General features: G+C 45.0%; 1 protein-coding gene across 2 annotated transcripts in view; it reads left to right on the top strand.

Moving 5' to 3' along the window:
• The window catches only part of ACSL3 (acyl-CoA synthetase long chain family member 3), a 133,231-nt gene that overhangs the window by 95,054 nt on the left and 21,210 nt on the right, over positions 1 to 16,967 (top strand). For both annotated transcript variants that reach the window (XM_044291486.1, XM_044291485.1), the window contains exons 5-10: positions 7,001 to 7,133; positions 11,101 to 11,251; positions 12,862 to 12,985; positions 13,467 to 13,538; positions 14,916 to 15,055; positions 15,885 to 16,057. In XM_044291486.1, coding sequence (XP_044147421.1) covers positions 7,001 to 7,133; positions 11,101 to 11,251; positions 12,862 to 12,985; positions 13,467 to 13,538; positions 14,916 to 15,055; positions 15,885 to 16,057 — 793 coding nt within the window. The remainder of the gene's footprint in view (positions 1 to 7,000; positions 7,134 to 11,100; positions 11,252 to 12,861; positions 12,986 to 13,466; positions 13,539 to 14,915; positions 15,056 to 15,884; positions 16,058 to 16,967) is intronic.

The following is a 16,967-nucleotide window of genomic DNA, read 5'->3' as shown; positions in this document are numbered from 1 at the left end:
TAAAGAAGTGTTCTCAGTTGTAACATTAGCTTAAAGGGGACCTGTCACCACTTCTAACATGTCTGTTAAATATGTATATTCTCCATGAGACATTTTCCTTTGTTATTCCTCCTTGAAATGTATGACTATATTGACAAATGGGTGCCACCATACCCAGTTGTCAATGTGTCCCTTTCCATGGAGGCACTGCCTAATCGGTGCTGTGTAGGAGCAGTATGCTACTACTCAGTTGTTAAATTGTCACTAACTTTTCTCACAACTTTGCACAATAGTACAAGCGACCATAAGAAACTTTGTAATATAGCTTAACAGGAGAACTAGAAATTTCTCTCTTACCCACCACCACCACCTATTTCCCCTCTAAATGCCTTTTTGTTAAAAATTTGTCTTGAAACCTTCCAGGAGAAATGAGTTCCGCTCAAGTATCCGATGTAAGGGATTGATCACTCTCAGGGGTCGGCCATGACAGACTTCCCATCAGACGGAGTTTTCAAGCTCAAACAGTGCTTTATTTGTCACACCGCACATCACACTTCCAAGTTTAGCATCACTTGGCACAATGAAGTCGCAGCTATACATCACAACGTGTTACATCCACACAAAACAATAACTCTTGCCCGCCTAGGTGCTCACTATACAGAGGTCTCTCTAGCTCAGTGTTCACACTGTGGTATTCGGCTTCGGTCAGACAGCCTTTTAGCTGTAACCAGTGCAACCCACCAGTCCTCCTGTGGAAGCAGTGAAATACCTTGGGTGGGATATGGTCTAGCAGTCCTCCTGACCCTGATCTTGCGACACCTCTTTTCTTCAGGCGTCGCTGGGCCCCCCAAATTCAGGCTTCCTCAGCCTTGTGGCTGCCCAGCCCTCCTGGCTTGGACCACACAGACCCTTTGCAGGCCTCATGCACACTACCGTATGGCTTTTTTTTTTTTTTTTTTTAGTATTTTGCGGGCCGCATTCCGTTTTTTGCGTAACGGAACTGCTGGCCCCTAATAGAACAGTACTATCCTTGTCCGTTATGCGGACAATAATAGGACATGTTCTATCTTTGAACGTAAATACGGAAACGGAAGGCATATGGAGTACCTTCCTTTTTTGGGCGGAACCATTAAAATGAATGGCTCCGTATATGCAATGCAAAAAAACGGAACGGAAACGGGGGAAAAAAAAACGTTCGTGTGCATGAGGCCTTACTCTGAGGATTCCTTTATCCCCAAGTGATTATCGCACCTGGCCTCCCCTCAGGCCAGATGATCATGGGGAAACTGCAGCAAATCATACCATACATCTCCTCTAAAAGGTTTCCTGCACCATGTGCTCCTTGATCCTGGGGTTGCTTCTGAGTAAGGGTCCATTCACACGTCCGTTTTTTTCTTTCCTGATCTGTTCCTTTTTTTGCGGAACAGATCTGGACCCATTCATTTTCAATGGGTCCTGCAAAAAATGGAAGACATTCGGATGTCATTCCGTATGTCATCCGTTTTATGCGGAATCCGTTCCTGGAAACACATAACAAATTTTTTTTCATATTTTTTTTTTCAATTTTCTTTCAAAGAAATCCAAACAACTTTATTTGATTATTGAACTTTATACATGTTTCAGTTTTTTGCGGATCCTCAAAAAACGGATGACATACGGAAACACTTTCAGGAACAACGGATCCGCAAAAAACGGACCGAAAATCGGGATATAGGAAAATACTGACGTGTGAATGTAGCCTTAGAGAAGGTTAGGAAGTAGATTCTCCTCTACTTTCTGTGTCCTGCCCCCCTGTGCAGCGGTGCGGGTACCAGGAGCAGCGCAGCAGGGAGCGGGTTAAGTATATTCTATGTGAGGGGCTGGCATATTGGGGGGGGGGGGGGGCAGTTTATAGTGTTGGATAAACCTTTTACTTAGTCATACACTTCCAAGAGGAATAACAGAGGAACCACACAACGCAGAATTCTACATAAAGGTGACACCAAAGTGGAATTTAGTGTGGAATGCAAGTTTATGCTAAGGGCCCTTTCACACTTGCGTTGTCCGGATCCGGCGTGTACTCCACTTGCCGGAATTACACGCCGGATCCGGAAAAACGCAAGTGTACTGAAAGCATTTGAAGATGGAGCCGTCTTCAAAATGCGTTCAGTGTTACTATGGCACCCAGGACGCTATTAAAGTCCTGGTTGCCATAGTAGGAGCGGGGGAGCGGTATACTTTTTTTTTTTTTTTTAATATATTTTATTAGTTTATAATACAAAAATTCATATCCATATTACAATTATAATATTATAAAATCCTACAGTCCGTGAAATTTGTAATTTACAACATGATTAAGAACAATTTCATACAAGTATCCATGCTTATGGAGACATCAAGAATACAAATGGAGATCTCACTTGCTGGGGGAAATGCGGGATACGTCCGTCATCCACAGCCTAATACGGCAAAACAAACACACAAAACATCCCACTTGACATGTTGTTGTCTATACAGGGGAAAAAAAAAGGTAAGGGGCCCGCAGCCCGGGCGGCCTCCGGGGAGCGAGCATGTGCCCCGCGCTCTCTCCCCCGATCATGGGCAAGAAATTGACAGGATTGACAGCCATATCACCATTCATCCGATACTCACATTAACCGTACGTAGCGGGCCTACTGCAATCTTTGATCGCAAGCATTTCATGAAACAAGTTTGGGGGTCCAGCAGTCTTCTTTCGCAGTGGAAAAGAAAACTCTTACATATTTTGCTGCCTCATCCCCATATAGTTAGTTTAGGAGTTTAATGCCCGCCTTAACCGTACCACACATATATCCACCTTAGTGTCTCACATATAAAGGGACTCAACTTGAGTATCACTCGGTGATCACCGGCATTTAGGGAAGATGTAAACATGAGCACTACCTAAAACCGGCTCTGTCCCGCTGAGAAAACACCTCTTGGTGCCCATACAACGTGTGTCATATCCCTGCCTGAAGTCGAGCCGCATGTCTGACAGAGAGAGCCGCGTCCCAGGGCACACCCAGTCGCCGGGCTGCCCAATATCCCGGGCTCCGGGTCCCCACCCATAACCGGCACGGTAATGTGGTTCGATTAAAAATCATAGTTTAATGCCGGAAGGTACCGCCATCCCCCAGCATTCCTAGAGATACTCCAGTACCCAAATGCAGCTTCACCTCCTTAACTATTTATGATTCATATAGATGGGGCCGGACTAATAGGATCATCCCCAGCCCACCCCGCCAAACCCCCCCCCCCCACCTTGCAGGAAAAAAAAAAAAAAAAAAAAAAAAAAAAATTAATTATTTAGGCTTGTCCCAGTCTGCCCACAATTTGCCCCACTTTAGATAGGATCCTCTTTGTTTATACAAAATCCTCTCGTAACTTTTCACTTTCTCGACCAAGCTTAACCAGTGGTTGCAGTCTGGAGCAGAAGAGCAAAACCATAATCTGGAAATGAGAAGCCTGGCCAAAAACATTACCTTGATCAATAGTTGGCGTTTTATAGGCTGGTAATTAACCTCTGATAAATCTCCCAGGACCCATATCCTGGGGGACAAAGGGACATCAATATTGAGTTTACGAGCCAAATTAATTTGGACCGATCTCCAATAGCTGCTCACCATTGGGCAATCCCAAAACAAATGTAAATGATCTGCCTCGGAATTGCCACAGCGTGGGCAGTCAGAGGAGGCTCTAAGTCCTCTCCTATATAACCACCTAGGTGTCACATATATTTTGTGCAAAATATTAAATTGTACAACAGTGTGATTAAAGTTGTGTGAAACGGATTTTAAACTTTCCCCTATATTCTCCCAATCTGGGGGACCCATATCTAAAAGTACAGAAGACCAGGATCTTTGTCCTGGAGAAAGAACACCCAAAAAAAATTCTTTCATTAAGTGTCTATAACAATGTGATATTTTAATTCTCGTGACAGTTTTTTTACAGAATAAATCATGTAAGAATTGCGGAGTATCTATAGAAAGAAGGTGGCTATTCAAAGTAGTAGAAAGTGCTGACCTCAATTGAAAGTATGCATACCAAGCCACCTCGCCCAGGTTTGATCTTTGCCTTAGCTCCGTCAGAGACAGGATTTGTCCGCCGCTGACCACCTGATATAAGTACTGAACATTCTTAGTCCTCCAATACTGGCAACAACGCAAGTCCCCTAACTCCAAGAGCTTTGAGTTATGCCACAGTGGAGTACAAATAAGTGATGCCTTGACTCCACACCAGCTCCTTATAACTAACCACGTCTTTATAGCCATTCTGCAAAAAAGTGTATACCCAGTCTGTGGGTTTGCTAAATAATCGGACTCCAATACAGTAAAAAAATCCGAAAAACCTGAGTCTTTCACCACTCTGTTGCAGAAATGGCTACTTTCCCAATCATTAAAAAAACAAAGTTGAGAGGCCACAAAATAGCCCTTAAAATAAGGGAGGTTAAGACCTCCCTGATTATAGGGCATAGAAAAATAGAGTGCCTTCAGTCTCACGCGCTTCCTCCCCCATAATAGATCATTAATCATCCGCTCTATCAATCTAAAATACTTGTCCGTGATCCATACAGGCGAGTTGCGCAGGACATAAAGAACCTGGGGCAGCACTACCATTTTTATTAGAGAGATTCTATCCGCTCTTGCGGGCAGAATTTTTTGCCATATCTTAATTTTTAGCCTCAGCTTTTTCAAAAGGGGAATCAAATTGAGTTGTAAGAATTCCTGAGGTTCGGCAGAGACTGAAATCCCCAGGTATTTTATTGAATCGGAAATTGTTAGCTGGTTGTCCCAGTCGCCTCGCAGCTCATCTATAGGGAGGAGAACAGTCTTCTCCCAATTAATCTGCAAACCAGACGGAGCAGAAAAAGAACCCACCAAATCCATTATTCGAGGGAGAGTGGTTTCTGTTTGATGGACAAAAACCAAGATGTCATCTGCGTAGAGGGATACACGATCATGCTTTCCCATTACACCAAAGCCGGACACCTGCAAGTCTTGCCTAATGCTAACTGCTAAGGGTTCAATATAAATGTTAAACAAGAGGGGGGAAAGAGGACATCCTTGACGGGTACCTCTTCCTAGGGAAAAACTCTCAGAGATCGTATCATTGATCCTAATCCTGGCAACTGGAGAGCCATATAGTAACTGCACCATTGACATAAATCTCGGACCAAATCCCATTTTTTTCATCACCTCCCAGAGAAAAATCCACTCCACCCTGTCGAAGGCTTTAGTAGCATCCAGCGACAGGATGGAGCGGGAACCGCACCCCGGTGATTGAATATTCATAAATAACCTATGCAAATTATGATGGGTGCCTCTCTTTGGCATAAAGCCGTTTTGATCTGGGTGGATAATAGTGGACATAACCCGCGAAAGCCTCCTAGCCAAAACTTTTGATAGTAGCTTAGCGTCAGTATTTAGTAAAGAAATTGGTCTATAGGAACTCATTTCTATAGGGTCTTTATCCTTTTTGGGAATTAGAACAATAAGAGCTTCCATCATAGAGCAGGGTAAACCCCCTCCCTGTATTGCTTGGGAAAAAACCTCTAGTAGCTGAGGGAGAATCACATCGCTGTATTTGCGGTAAACCTCGTATGGAAGGCCATCCATCCCTGGCGACGAGTTCCCCGAGATAGACCCCAAGGCCTCCTGGAGCTCCGAAAGAGACAACTCCTCTTCCAGATACTCTATTTGGGCTTCACTTAAAGTAGGAAGTGGAATCTTCCTCAAGAACTGCGTCGCCAGATCAGATGACAAGCCAGGAGAGGAGCTATATATATGAGAGAAATATTTTAAAAAGGCATCTCTAATTCCTTCTGGGTCTGTTATAATTTCCCCCACTGTGTTACGAATCGAGACAATAGATTGATTTTTCTTATCTTGTTGTGTAATTATCCTGGCTAGAAGCTTACCAGGGCGTCCGGACTCCGAAAAATATTTTAAACCCTTAAAGAATACTCTATGGTTTGCTTTCTCTATTATATATTTCTCCAAAGAACAACTGGCCTTCTGCATCTCTTCCCTGTTATACTCGGAAGGTTGGCTGGTAAATCGTTCACTTGTGTCTGCAGCAACCTTGACCAGTTCCTCCTCTTTTTTCTTAAATGTTCTCTTTGCTGCAGCAATCTCACTTATAAACACCCCCCTCAGATATGCTTTCAGGGCGTCCCATACTATATTGATGTCAGCAGAGGGGAAGTTCACCTCCCAAAAGGAGGATATCAATAGTTTAATAGGCTGAGGGTTATCCATAATAGTAAGCCAGTATGGATTCAGCTTAAATCCTAGCCCCCTATTATCCTTATTCTAGGGGGGAGCGGTATACTTACAGTCCGTGTGGCTCCCGGGGCGCTCCAGAATGACGTCAGAGCGCCCCGTGCGCATGGATGACGTGTTCCATGTGATCACGTGATCCATGCGCTTGGGGCGCCCTGACGTCACTCTGGAGCGCCCCGGGAGCCGCACGGACAGTAAGTATGCTGCTCCCCCGCTCTCGCTACACTTTACCATGGCTGCCAGGACTTTAGCGTCCTTGCAGCCATGGTAACCATTCAGAAAAAGCTAAACGTCGGATCCGGCAATGCGCCGAAACGACGTTTCGCTTAAGGCCGGATCCGGATCAATGCCTTTCAATGGGCATTAATTCCGGATCTGGCCTTGCAGGAAGTCTTCAGGATTTTTGGCCGGAGCAAAAAGCGCAGCATGCTGCGGTATTTTCTCCGGCCAAAAAACGTTCCGTTCCGGAACTGATGACATCCTGATGCATCCTGAACGGATTTCTCTCCATTCAGAACGCATTAGGATCCGGACAACGCAAGTGTGAAAGGGCCCTAAGACAGACACGTCGGGGGGGCTGACTGACAGGATAGTGTAAAAGTGTCATGTGCCATCAGTGACGCTAGAGCCAGGTGCTTGTAGGAGAGAACCGTTTAGAGTCTGCACAGTGGGCACTGTGCTAATCAGATTTTCTTGTATTTGTCTGTGAGTACTAATGCAGTTATTTCTGTTTTCTTTTATAGAACATCCTTCCTCAGGTTCCCTTGTTAAGGCATATTATTCTTGTGGATGGCAGCAGCACCCAGCAAACTGCTTACCCCGACCATGTCACCGTGCACAGTATGGCCTCCGTGCAGGCCCTGGGAGCCAGGCAGGGTAAGTGGGGAGTTGGGGAATAATAGATATTACTAGGAATTCACATGGTGGTAAAATGTGCTGTGGATTGCAGTACCAGCCACTTTCTTTGTGGCAACGCCATGGATTTTCATTGTGGATTTCATCGCTTTCAGCGTAGCAGGGATGAGATCTGCAATGACTCCACAGCAAAATCCACATGTAGTTTATGCAGATTTTGCTGCAGATTTAGGTCAAATTACTGCAGCATTTGGAATTACTTTGAATCTAAAAAGTAGCAGGTCTTGGTGCGACTGGGGGACATTTTCTTCATTTTTAGAACATGTTCATTTATAGGAAAAGTCTGGACTCTCAGTTTCCGTCACCCCTTGCATTTACTTCAGTAGCAGGAAAAAGAAAGCGATATTGCATTGTAAAGTGGTGCAGCACCATCTCCTGTGCAAACTAGGCCCCAATAGCATGTCATCCCCCCCCCCCCACACACCCTCCTCATGTGTCATCTATGAAGAGATTACACTTTCTGCAGTCTATCTGTAATCTGTGTCTACAGTGGTGTTAAAAATATAGCGGCAGCCCAACATTATTAACCTGATCGCTGTTTTTGGTAGAAGTGATATTTCTACATGGCAAATAATTTACTTGCACGTGTAGTAGAATGATAGAAAAAACCAGACCCAACCATTAGGACAGGCATGCCGCTCATTCAGAGTAATTGATTTATTAATAGAATGGTACTCAAAATAATAGCAGTGAGGAGTTAAAGGGGTTATCAAATTCTAAAAATGCCCCCCTCAATACCCCTCCTATAGATCATACTTATCCCACCCTCGTCACTCCAGATCCCCCGTCTCATGGATCAAAACATCCGGTGACGGGGGGTGCAGCCGATAGCAGGCCGTGGGTGACGTCCCACCGGATGTTTTGATCCGCATGGGGCAATGCAGCGGCGGCCGTGCAGAGATCCGGAGTGACGTGGGTGCTGGGGAGTGGGGAAAGTATGATCTATAGGAAGGGCCTAGGCTTTTTTAGAATTGGATAACCTCTTTAAATTGGTGAAGTCATTAATTCTGTGGAATAACAGGTGTCAGCTTTGACCCTTATTTAAGGTAGGAGGGTGGCAGATGTTGGTTATTTTGCATTTCCTTCTGAACTACTAGGGAAAATGAGTCGTTCCAGACATTGTTCTGATGAAGAACATACTTTGATTAAAACGTTGATTAGAGAGGGAAAAACATATAGGGAAGTGCAGCAAATTATAGGCTGCTTAGCTAAAATGATCTCATGCCTTGAAGTGGCAACCAAAACCTGAAAGTTTACAGGCAAGCAGCATCCGAATCCACAAGTAGGTAAGCCAGTCTTCACTAGTAGGGTACCTGCTAAATATTCCCAGGGTACTGGGTGTACGTAGCATTGGATATTGGGTTAGAATCCCAGTATGTATAAACCCAAAAGATCTGCAGCGCTCTTCCAATTAAAGCTATGCTCTGATGCCTGTTGATGAATAAGTTATCCATACTTTAATTGGAAGAGCGCTGCAGATCTTTCATAATGACCCAAAACACACCAGTAAGAGAACAATAGAGTGGAATGTAGTCCAGTCGTCCTGGACTGGAATGCCTGTTCTGAGGGGCCAGTAGTTGGTCAAATCCATGCACAGATGTCAAGGAGTTCTCAGAAACAATGGGTATGCCACTAAATATTAGTTCAGCAATTCATAGTAAAGGGAAATCTCAAACATGTTTACAGTTGAAACATAAAATGTTGCGTTCTTAAAGAAAAGTGCTGGTATTGCTATTTTTATAAACCGCCTACGGCTACTTTCACATCAGCGTTTTTGCTGGATCCGCCATGGATCAGCAAAAATACTTCTGTTATGCTAATACAACTATCTGTATCTGTTCTGAACAGGTCCGGTTGTCTTATCTCTGAAATGACCAAGACGGATCCGGCACTGAAACCATCCAAGAAAACTGACATGGACTTACAATGTGTTTAACGCCGGATCTGTCTTGCTCCGCTTGCAGCGCTTTTATGTCCGGTATGGAAACGCAACTAAACAGAACGGAATGCATTCTGGTGCACTCTGTTCAGATCAGTTTTGTCCCCAAAACTGAAGCGTTTTCTTCCGGTATGGAGATCCTGTGCCGGATCTCTATACTGGAGAGGAAAACGCTGATGTGAAAATGGCCTAATTTTTCTTTTTCTTTACTTTCTGGATACATTTTGCTATTGTTTTGATTTTGAATTAAACGTGTAGTATTTCCAGGGCATTTGAATTTATGGAAGTAAGTTATTATAATTTTGCGATTATTTTTTTTTTTTTTAAGCTCGCTGTTATTTTTTTGAACACTACTGTATGTGCTGCTTTTCTATGTTCTGTTAGTAATCATTCCCAAGCTTTAAACGCCAGGACATCCCAGGGCTGGTCTTCCTCACACAGAGCAGGAAATCCAGAATCCTCATAAGTATGATCTACTGGGTACATCCCACCCATCCCCCCCACCATAGTATGGAGGATTCTCTCTCCATGTGAACAGATGCCGCAGTCTCAGGACCCAAACATCTGGTACAGATTATAGAATCATAATCAAGTCATTCATGGCCTTTATTCCCAGCACCAACTGGTGCCTGACACACTTACCACACATGTTCATTTGGTGGAGCCGAGGTTTTAGATGCTGTAATTGTATTCTCATCACCTCTCTGGTCCTCTATCGGCAATGAACCCGGGAGTGATAGATGGGTCTAAGAGAATTTTAGGATGTGTGGTACATCGTTTTTGTTTCTGTGTGTTTTGTACGTTGTTTGACATTTTGAATGTGTGTGTTATGGCTGGGTATGGTGTTATGTGGGTATTATTCCTCTTATATGTTGTACTCGTAGTACACAATGTAGATGTACACTGATAAATAAATCTTTTATCTGTGGAATGACTGAATTAAAGGGGTTTTACACAAGGTTATTTTTATTTTTTTACTGATTAACTTTACTCTCAATAGGTCATGAGTATCTGATCGTGAGGTTCGAATCCCTCTAGTGACGTCATGTTCATCGCTCACATGGCCTAGGCACAGCTCAGCCCTATTGAAGTGTATGGGGGCAGAGCTGTGATACCAAGCTATCATATGTACGGCTCGGTGCTGCTGCGGCCGCCGATGCCTTCAGCTGATTGGTGGGGGCCCCAGGTGTTGGACTCCCACCAATTAGATACTGATGTCCTATACAGAGTTTAGGTCATCAGTTAAAAAAAAAAAAAACTCTGAAAACCCCATTAAATACTACCTGTACTGAAATCCCACCTTGAGTCATACGTGACCACTGCTCCATTCACTTCTATGGTACTAGTGGACATAGCTAAAGTGAATAGAGCTAGGGTGACACTTGCCACCACTCCAATTGCACAGGAGTAAGGTACTTTCACACTAGCATTATTCTTTTCCGGTATTGTGTTCCGTCCTAGGGGTTCAATACCGGAAAATAACTGATCAGTTTTATCCCCATGGATTCTGAATGGAGAGCAATCCGTTCAGGATGTCTTCAGTTCAGTCTTTTTGACTGATCAGGACGGAGATAATACTGCAGCATTTTTTTCTCATTGAAATGCATTTATGCCGGATCCGGCCCCGAGTGTTCCGGCAAAACGGATCAGTTAAAAAAAAAAAAAAAAAAAAAAAAGCCGATTTTTCCAGATGACACCGGAGAGACGGATCCAGCATTTTAAATCTATTTGTCAGACGGATCAGGATACAGATCCGTCTGACAAATGTTATCAGTTTGCATATGTTTTGACGGATCTGGCAGGCAGTTCCGGCGACAGATCTGCCTGGCGGAATCCTCTGTCGCAAGTGTGAAAGTACCCTAACTGGTAATTTTGTACAATGCCCCTGACTATACTCTAGCGTTATTTTCAATAGAGTTTGGCCTATGCACACTACAGATCTGAGCAATGTCATGATGATTTCATAAGTGACGAGGTATTTTTCCACAGCAAACAAGGCGCGGCCGTCCCCGCTACCACACGACATTGCCGTCATCATGTACACGAGCGGATCCACTGGGATACCTAAAGGAGTGATGATCTCTCACAGCAACATCATAGCTGGTATAACTGGGATGGCACAGAGGATAACGAATCTGGGGTATGTTCTTATGGTGGTAACTGTATTGAGTTAAAGAGGTATTCTGATTATATCAAGTTATCACTTAGATCAGGGGTGCACAACGTTTCCTGGTTGGGGGCCACATTGCCAGACTGAACCAATGCCGAGGGCCGAAATTAAAATTTAAAGGTGTATTAACAACTGAAATATTGTACTTATGGCATATTGAACACACATTATATAACATTAATGTCTAGTTACACTTCCAGGACTCCCATCTAATGGGAGAAATACATGAAAAATACATGTGAGCAGCCACAAGACATAGACATACATGTCTTTTACCAGATGGTTGGGGGCCGCACAGAATGTTATCAAGGGCCGCATGTGGCCCCCGGGCCGCAGGTTGTGCACCCCTGACTTAGATCATGGCGGCCCTACAACTGGAACCCCCACAGTCACAGGCCCCAGTGCAGCCTCCCGAAATGAATAGAGTGGCTGATTGGTCAGCGCTTCACTCTATCTCCAGAACTGTCATAGAAATGAATGAAGCAGCTAAGCACAGCACATGACTGACTGGCCGCTCCTTTCATCTTGGGGGGGGCCCCCTTCTTATGATTGGTCGGCGTGCCAGCGGTAGGACCTGCAACAATCCAATAACAGGATAAGGCTACTTTCACACTGGCGTTTCTGGGTCCGCTTGTGAGATCCGTTTCAGGGCTCTCACAAGCGGTCCACAATGGATCAGTTTAGCCCCAATGATTCTGAATGGATAAGGATTTGTTCAGAATGCATCAGTTTGGCTCCGTTCAGCCTCCAAAATGCTGCTTGCAGTGTTTTGATGTCCGTCTGACAAAACTGAGCCAAACGGATCCATCCTGACTTACAATGTTAGGCTACTTTCACACTAGCGTTCGGGGTTCCGCTTGTGAGTTCCGTTTGAAGGCTCTCACAAGCGGCCCCGAACGGATCCGTACGGCCCCAATGCATTCTGAGTGGATGCAGATCCGCTCAGAATGCCTCAGTCTGGCACTGTTTGGCCTCCGCTCAGCAGGCGGACACCCGAACGTCAATGGCGACGGATCCGTTTGAAGTTGACACAATATGGCTCAATTTCAAACGGATCCGTCCCCCATTGACTTTCAATGTAAAGTCTGGACGGATCCGTCTGACTAACTTTCACACTTAGAATTTTTTCAGAAATATAATGCAGACTGATCCATTCTGAACAGATCCCACCGTCTGCATTATAGGAGCAGATCCGTCTGTGCAGACACTAGACTGATCCGCTCCGAACGCAAGTGTGAAAGTAGCCTAAGTCAATGGGGACGGTTTTCACTGACACAATATGGTGCATTTGAAAAAGGATCCGCCTTCCATTGACTTTCAGTGTCAGTCAGGACGGATCCGTTTGCATTACCATGAACAATGCAAACGGATCCGTTCTGAACGGATACAAGTGTTTGCATTATAGGTGCGGATCCGTCTGTGCAGATACCAGACGGATCCGCACCTAACGCAGGTGTGAAAGTAGCCTAAGGGGTAAAATAATATTTCCGAAATAACCCTTTAGATACACTGCAACAATTACTGACCCATTTTTGGAAAGCTTTGTACTTCCGCATTGAATCCAGTATCTTCTTTTGCAGAGAGACGGATACATACATTGGCTACCTACCTCTGGCTCATGTGCTGGAGCTAAGTGCGGAGTTGGTTTGCTTGTCACGTGGCTGCCGTGTCGGCTATTCTTCACCGCAGACACTTTCTGATCAGGTGAGTAGTTCTTTAATCGTGGTAAATATATAAAATATGCTAAGGCCAGGCCCGGCAGCTCTTTCTATCATCTGTACGCTGTACCTGACAGAGGCTGCTCCGGGGTGTACAGAAGGGTTTGGTCTGGGGCTCGTCTAAACCTTAGCCCCTTATAATGAGGCCCCTGTCACTGCTGGTCTGTGCATTATGAAACTGCCGACTGGTTCACTCAGTACAGTAGTCCATAAATCACACACAATATAGAGTTGAGTGTATCTGCTGGTAATGTCGCTCCCATGGGGGAGAGGGGTATATTGACCTAAGTAATGTGTAAGGCATTTGTAATTTGGATGACAAGAACACCGGAGTGACGCAAGCCATGTACTACCGTCTGTGTATATTTTCGTTATCGATGGCCCCTGTCAGCCTTATGTATACATCTAGATCTGTAATGCCGTAGTCTATGAAACGTATAGAAAAACTCTCTCTTTATATCCTGCAGTCCACTAAAATCAAGAAAGGAAGCAAGGGTGATGCATCAGAACTGCAGCCAACTCTAATGGCCGCTGTCCCGGTAGGTTTGCCCATCTTGTGCTCTTTACTGTAAGTAAACTGTCTGCCCTGACGTTAGGCCGCCTGACTCAGAGCTGCAGGACTTTGTGTGAAGACATCTAGGTACAAATATTTATCCCAATTTTCTGCATGCTTCTGATATGAGTGATTGGACCGGAGCGAGCGTCTTGTGACCCTTTTCATGTCACCTTTTGTGAGATTTTCCAGCTCATCCCTCATGACAGCAGAACAGGGGAGGTTGTTCCCCTTTGACCTTCTTGGGACAGGAAACAGAGGTTAAAAGATCCCTCCCACCTCCACCCACCAGTGTTCTTCCTGTCCCTACAGGGGATGGATGCAGAGAGGTTCCCTGCTCTAGGGTAGAAGAGATTCTACAAGAACTTTCAGGGCCTAAGTCTGGAACTAGGATTGGGGGTGGAGGTTGGCATGATTTAGGGCTCTTTCACACTTGTGTTGTCCGGATCCGGCGTGTACTCCACTTGCCGGAATTACACGCCGGATCCGGAAAAACACAAGTGTACTGAAAGCATTTGAAGACAGATCCGTCATTCAAAATGCGTTCAGTGTTACTATGGCACCCAGGACGCTATTAAAGTCCTGGCTGCCATAGTAGGAGCGAGGGAGCGGTATACTTACAGTCCGCGTGGCTCCCGGGGCGCTCCAGAGTGACGTCAGAGCGCCCCATGCGCATGGATGACGTGCCATGTGATCACGTCATCCATGTGTGTGGGGCGCCCTGACGTCACTCTGGAGCGCCCCGGGAGCCGCACGGACGGTAAGTATGCTGCTCCCCCGCTACACTTTACCATGGCTGCCAGGACTTTGGCGTCCCGGCAGCCATGGTAACCACTCTAAAAAAGCTAAACGTCGGATCCGGCAATGTGCCGAAACAACGTTTAGCTTAAGTCCGGATCAATGCCTTTCAATGGGCATTAATTCCGGATCCGGCCTTGCAGCAAGTCTTCAGGATTTTTGGCCGGAGCAAAAAGCGCAGCATGCTGCGGTATTTTCTCCGGCCAAAAAACGTTCCGTTCTGGAACTGAAGACATCCTGATGCATCCTTAACGGATTTCACTCCATTCAGAATAAATTAGGATAATCCGGATCAGGATTCTTCCGGCATAGAGCTCCGACGACGGAACTCTATGCCGGAAGACAAAAACGCAAGTGTGAAAGAGCCCTTAAATTGAAGTAGCATTTTTAGACCACTCATTGGCCACAGCGGTCACGTGTGGTCTGTGACGTCACCACTGCAGCTGGGTAAAGAAAAGCTCGTGCAACATTTGATAACATTTTCCGCAAAGTACACCAGCACTGACTTGACCAAAACTAACTTCAAATATTACCCTAGTAATAAATCCCCCCTTTGTCTTTTTAGGAAATCATGGACCGCATTTATAAGAACGTCATGAGTAAAGTCGCCGCTATGAGTCCTGTTCAGAAAGGTCTCTTCTCCCTTGCATACAACTACAAAATGAAGCAGATCTCGAGAGGGTACAGCACGCCACTGAGTGACAGGTAATTCTCTCCCTCCAGAATATACTGAGTGAGAGGTCGTGATTTCATATTCTTTTATCCTTCATCAGTCCTTCAGTCCTCCTCTTCCTTTGTGTGCTTCAGGCTCCCAAGTTGGCAGAATCTCAGTACATTTTATGTATCTTTGCATTTATAGCCCATCTTGATCCTAGTCCACATACCTGGACTACTTCATTTATTCATCTGATAAAAACAATAGCTATTGTTATTTTCCTAGCTGTGAACAGAGAAGTTATTCTGAAAAGGATTCTATCTGACCAGCAGGAAATAAATGATATGGGTTCACTAAGGCCAGTCTAGCTAAGCTAGAAAAATGAGGCCACGGAGAGGTACAGTATGGCGTGACCTAAATTGTAAGCAAAGATGTCAGCCTAAAAGACCTCACTTGCTTTCTAGGAAGTGGGATATCTCAGCCTGGATCTCTTCATGGCTTAGAGTTGAGTCTGGAGTTCACAAGATGGAGCATGCTCCATCATCTGCATTTCCTTGTGTTTTCTGCTTTCTGCTATGTAGTGGCCTCTTGCAGCTGTTGTCTGGCAGTGTCACCCTGCAGGGTGAATAAACCTTCTCCAGCATCGGGGGCTTCTAAATCCTGTGTTCTCTCGCTATAGAAGTGCAAACATGTTGGTCATTTCTAGTACCATGTAATCCATATACCTATTTTACCTGCCTTCTGAAGTAACAAATGATCAGAAATTCTGGTCCAAACGCTTATGCTGTGTAATTTAGTAACAGGTACATTTACCAAAAATATAGAAGGCCTTAAGTTCTCCTCTTCTTTTAACATTTAGCAAATTCATTGTATTTACAGGATTGTTTTTCGGAAAGTGAGAAAATTATTAGGGGGAAAGATGAGGGTCCTGCTTTCTGGTGGGGCACCTCTTTCAGCTGCCACCCAACGCTTTATGAACATCTGCTTCTGCTGCCCAGTTGGCCAAGGATATGGTCTTACCGAAACATGTGGTGCTGGCACAATAACAGAAAGTGAGTATGGACTTTGCTATGACAAAAGTCTTGGGGTACGAGTTACTCCTAAATTGTAGTTTAATATTAAAATAGCTCTGCCTAGAAAGTGTCCTCTGTAATATTACATTAGTGTAATATTAGGTGGAGCATCTTGTGCAGTCAGTAGCAAACCTCTTTACAGGAATCTGTGCCTCAGACTTGGGTAATTCAGAGTAAATCGAGGTGATCCTCACACTTTGGAGGACAAAGCACGTCATTGATTTTCATGAGATCTGTGTAATGTTAAATTTGTCCTGTCATGGCTCTGTAGGGGAAATGAACTCTAGCTCCCAGGTTCCTCCACACTTTGCAGCATATTGCTGTCCGTCCCAGCAGCGCGACACCCATGACGTTTAAGGTGTTAGTTCACGTAATGTTTAGACCTCCATTGGACTGTCCATTGGGGTTATACCCTTAAAGAGGACCTTTCATTACAATAAAAAAAATATTAAACTAAGTATGCTGACATGGAGAGTGGCACCCAGGGATCTCCCTGCACTTACTATTATCCCTGGGCGCCACTCCGTTCTCCCGGTATAGGCTCCGGTATCTTCAGATTTTCGGCTCAACTGGGAAGAGCCTGCTCTTGTTCTCCTGGGCGTCTCCTTCTCCCAAGCTAGAGTGCTGGCCAATCGCAGCACTCAGTTCATAGCCTGGGAGAAAAAACCTCTCTGTGAGCTGAGTGCTGTGATTGGCCAGCACTCCAGCCTGGGAGAAGGAGACACCCAGGAGAACAAGAGCAGGCTCTTCCCAGTTGAGCCGAAAATCTGAAGATACCGGAGCCTATACCGGGAGAACAGAGCGGCGCCCAGGGATAATAGTAAGTGCAGGGAGATCCCTGGGTGCCATTCTCCATGTCAGCATACTTAGTTTAGATTTTTTATTGTGA

This window comes from Bufo gargarizans, chromosome 4 (genome assembly GCF_014858855.1).
Source record: "Bufo gargarizans isolate SCDJY-AF-19 chromosome 4, ASM1485885v1, whole genome shotgun sequence".
NCBI classification, from domain to species: domain Eukaryota; kingdom Metazoa; phylum Chordata; class Amphibia; order Anura; family Bufonidae; genus Bufo; species Bufo gargarizans.
The sequence above is the reverse complement of the archived record's forward strand: the minus strand, read 5'-3'. Positions and strand labels throughout refer to the sequence as shown.